Below are 1,775 nucleotides of genomic sequence, written 5' to 3'. Positions count from 1 at the left end.
TAGCTAAATAAACTGTCGTGATTTGTATGGAATAAAACTTAATAATAAAAAGTATAATGTAGGTCAATTAAAGAACAAACACACTGACGAAGGGGTTTAGTAACACGTTTCACAAAATAATTCGGCTTCAGTACTTGTAAACCTGTATAATAGGGTGTTTATTTGACCACTATGTCACGTAGGGGATATCATTTCCTTTATATACGTTATTTATCACACTTTTTAGCAATTATTGTGCCTAAAACACATCAATTCAATTATTAGAAGTGGTGTCCCAATACTTTTGTCCAAATAGTGTGTATAAATGTGATTATTTTGCTTAATTGTGCCTATAAATGGCCTAAACGACCAAACCACAGTCTTTATTGTTGGCTATAAAATTGTGGATATTTAAAATGGCATGACCAGTGATTGTATTGCAAAACAAGACTTTATTTCAGTACGTGGTACACCAGAACAGGTTAGAACGCTTTCCCAGCCAACCCTTACACACATTTTCATACATTCAAACGAGGTTTACCAACCCTCCGACGCCCAACGTCAAGACATTACTGTCTCATACGAGGGAAACCAAGACTGGCACTATTTGGGGGGGGGGTACAGTAAAGTCCAAGTTTCAGCAGAGGGAGCTGATCTCGCTCTTGCTGCAGCCCCATTTGCAGCAGGCGTTGGACAATCCCACCACCACGTCCCTGCCCTTCCGGTCCGAGGTGCGCAGGGCCTCGAGCACTTCGTCCGAGATGAGCGAGCGCGCCGGACGGACGAACGCCGAGCTGTCCGGACCCTCGCCGTCTTGCTCTAGGTCGACCTGGGGTTTATAGGAACGGTGAGGGATCAGGTTGGAGTTGGAGCTCCAGGCGTCGAAGGTCTCGTCGTCGTGAGCGGAGGGGAGGTCGTCGGAATCACCTGTGAGGAGACAAAGAGGAATTGTAGCTCAGATGACTAAATTACTAATGGAGCACAATTCCTGCTGCCCTGTGGTAGCTTCCAGGGGTGCCAGGGGTAGTTGAAGATTAATGACTGGAAGTACAAGTAGGCATGATTGTTCTAAGACTCTAAGTGAAAGGAATTGCCCTCAGATCAAGCCTTTCTCAAGGAGTGTTGCTGCTCGTTGAAGGTACATACACTCCAGTTGGAAAGGAGACGTGTCATGAAGAAAGCACGTGTTAGCCCTGAACCCGAAATCTCCTAATGAAAGTCTACGAAAATTGAGTTACCTAGCGTCCCTACGGATCTCCTCCAGCGTGACCCTCCGCAGGTGAAGATGACAGCGCGGATGAATTCCCTCCCGCATAGCTTCACCCCGTAGATGGAATGGCCCTCGGTGGCCTGCGCCCAGCCTGCCAGCACCGCCAGCAGACCCAGAGTCAGCGCCAATTCTTTAGACATGATGGTGAAAGTAGCCAGAGCTCTTCTCTCGGTCTGGACGATTCTGGGGTCCTTCGACATCCTAGAGGCTCTTTTATAGTTCTTGGGCTCCGGCCTGACCTATCCGTGCCCAACGTCAGTTAGAGAAGGACTGATTACGGAGACAGATAGGGTAGAGACCTTTACTGGGACAAAGGGTCCTCCTGGAACGGCTTTAATTGAACGGCACAAAGCTTTGAAGGTTACGTCTGAGCTTTCTGATTAAAGTTTTGCATTTAAATGGAATGAAAAAATAGATCTGATATCCAGTTCCTTAATAAAATGTGTTTAGTTTAACAGTAATCACGTCACTGTGTGGCTGTCCTTTTATTTTCTGCTCAGTTTAGCTCGACCACAGCAGACTGGTG

At 46.5% G+C, this 1,775-nt stretch overlaps 1 protein-coding gene across 1 annotated transcript; it reads right to left on the bottom strand.

Annotated features, from left to right (window-relative positions):
* Window positions 1-423: 423 nt before the first annotated feature.
* Window positions 424-1,567, bottom strand: rln3b (relaxin 3b). The gene is made up of 2 exons (XM_063010655.1): window positions 1,218-1,567; window positions 424-906 (listed from the first exon to the last, which is right to left on the bottom strand). The coding sequence occupies exons 1-2, from the start codon at window positions 1,447-1,449 to the stop codon at window positions 617-619; spliced, it is 522 nt and encodes a 173-aa protein (XP_062866725.1). The 5' UTR covers window positions 1,450-1,567; the 3' UTR covers window positions 424-616.
* Window positions 1,568-1,775: the final 208 nt, after the last annotated feature.

The sequence above is a fragment of the Trichomycterus rosablanca genome, chromosome 15 (genome assembly GCF_030014385.1).
Source record: "Trichomycterus rosablanca isolate fTriRos1 chromosome 15, fTriRos1.hap1, whole genome shotgun sequence".
In the NCBI taxonomy this organism is placed as follows: Eukaryota; Metazoa; Chordata; class Actinopteri; order Siluriformes; family Trichomycteridae; genus Trichomycterus; species Trichomycterus rosablanca.
Note: the sequence above shows the minus strand (reverse complement) of the source record. Positions and strands in the feature narration are given on the sequence as shown.

Bases quoted from the DNA above. Each gene is read 5' to 3' on its own strand.
- rln3b (XM_063010655.1), bottom strand. From the start codon at position 1,449: ATGTCGAAGGACCCCAGAATCGTCCAGACCGAGAGAAGAGCTCTGGCT. The intron at 907-1,217 runs GTAACTCAATTT...GTCTCCTCACAG, and splicing joins GAGATCCGTAGGGACGCTAG to GTGATTCCGACGACCTCCCC.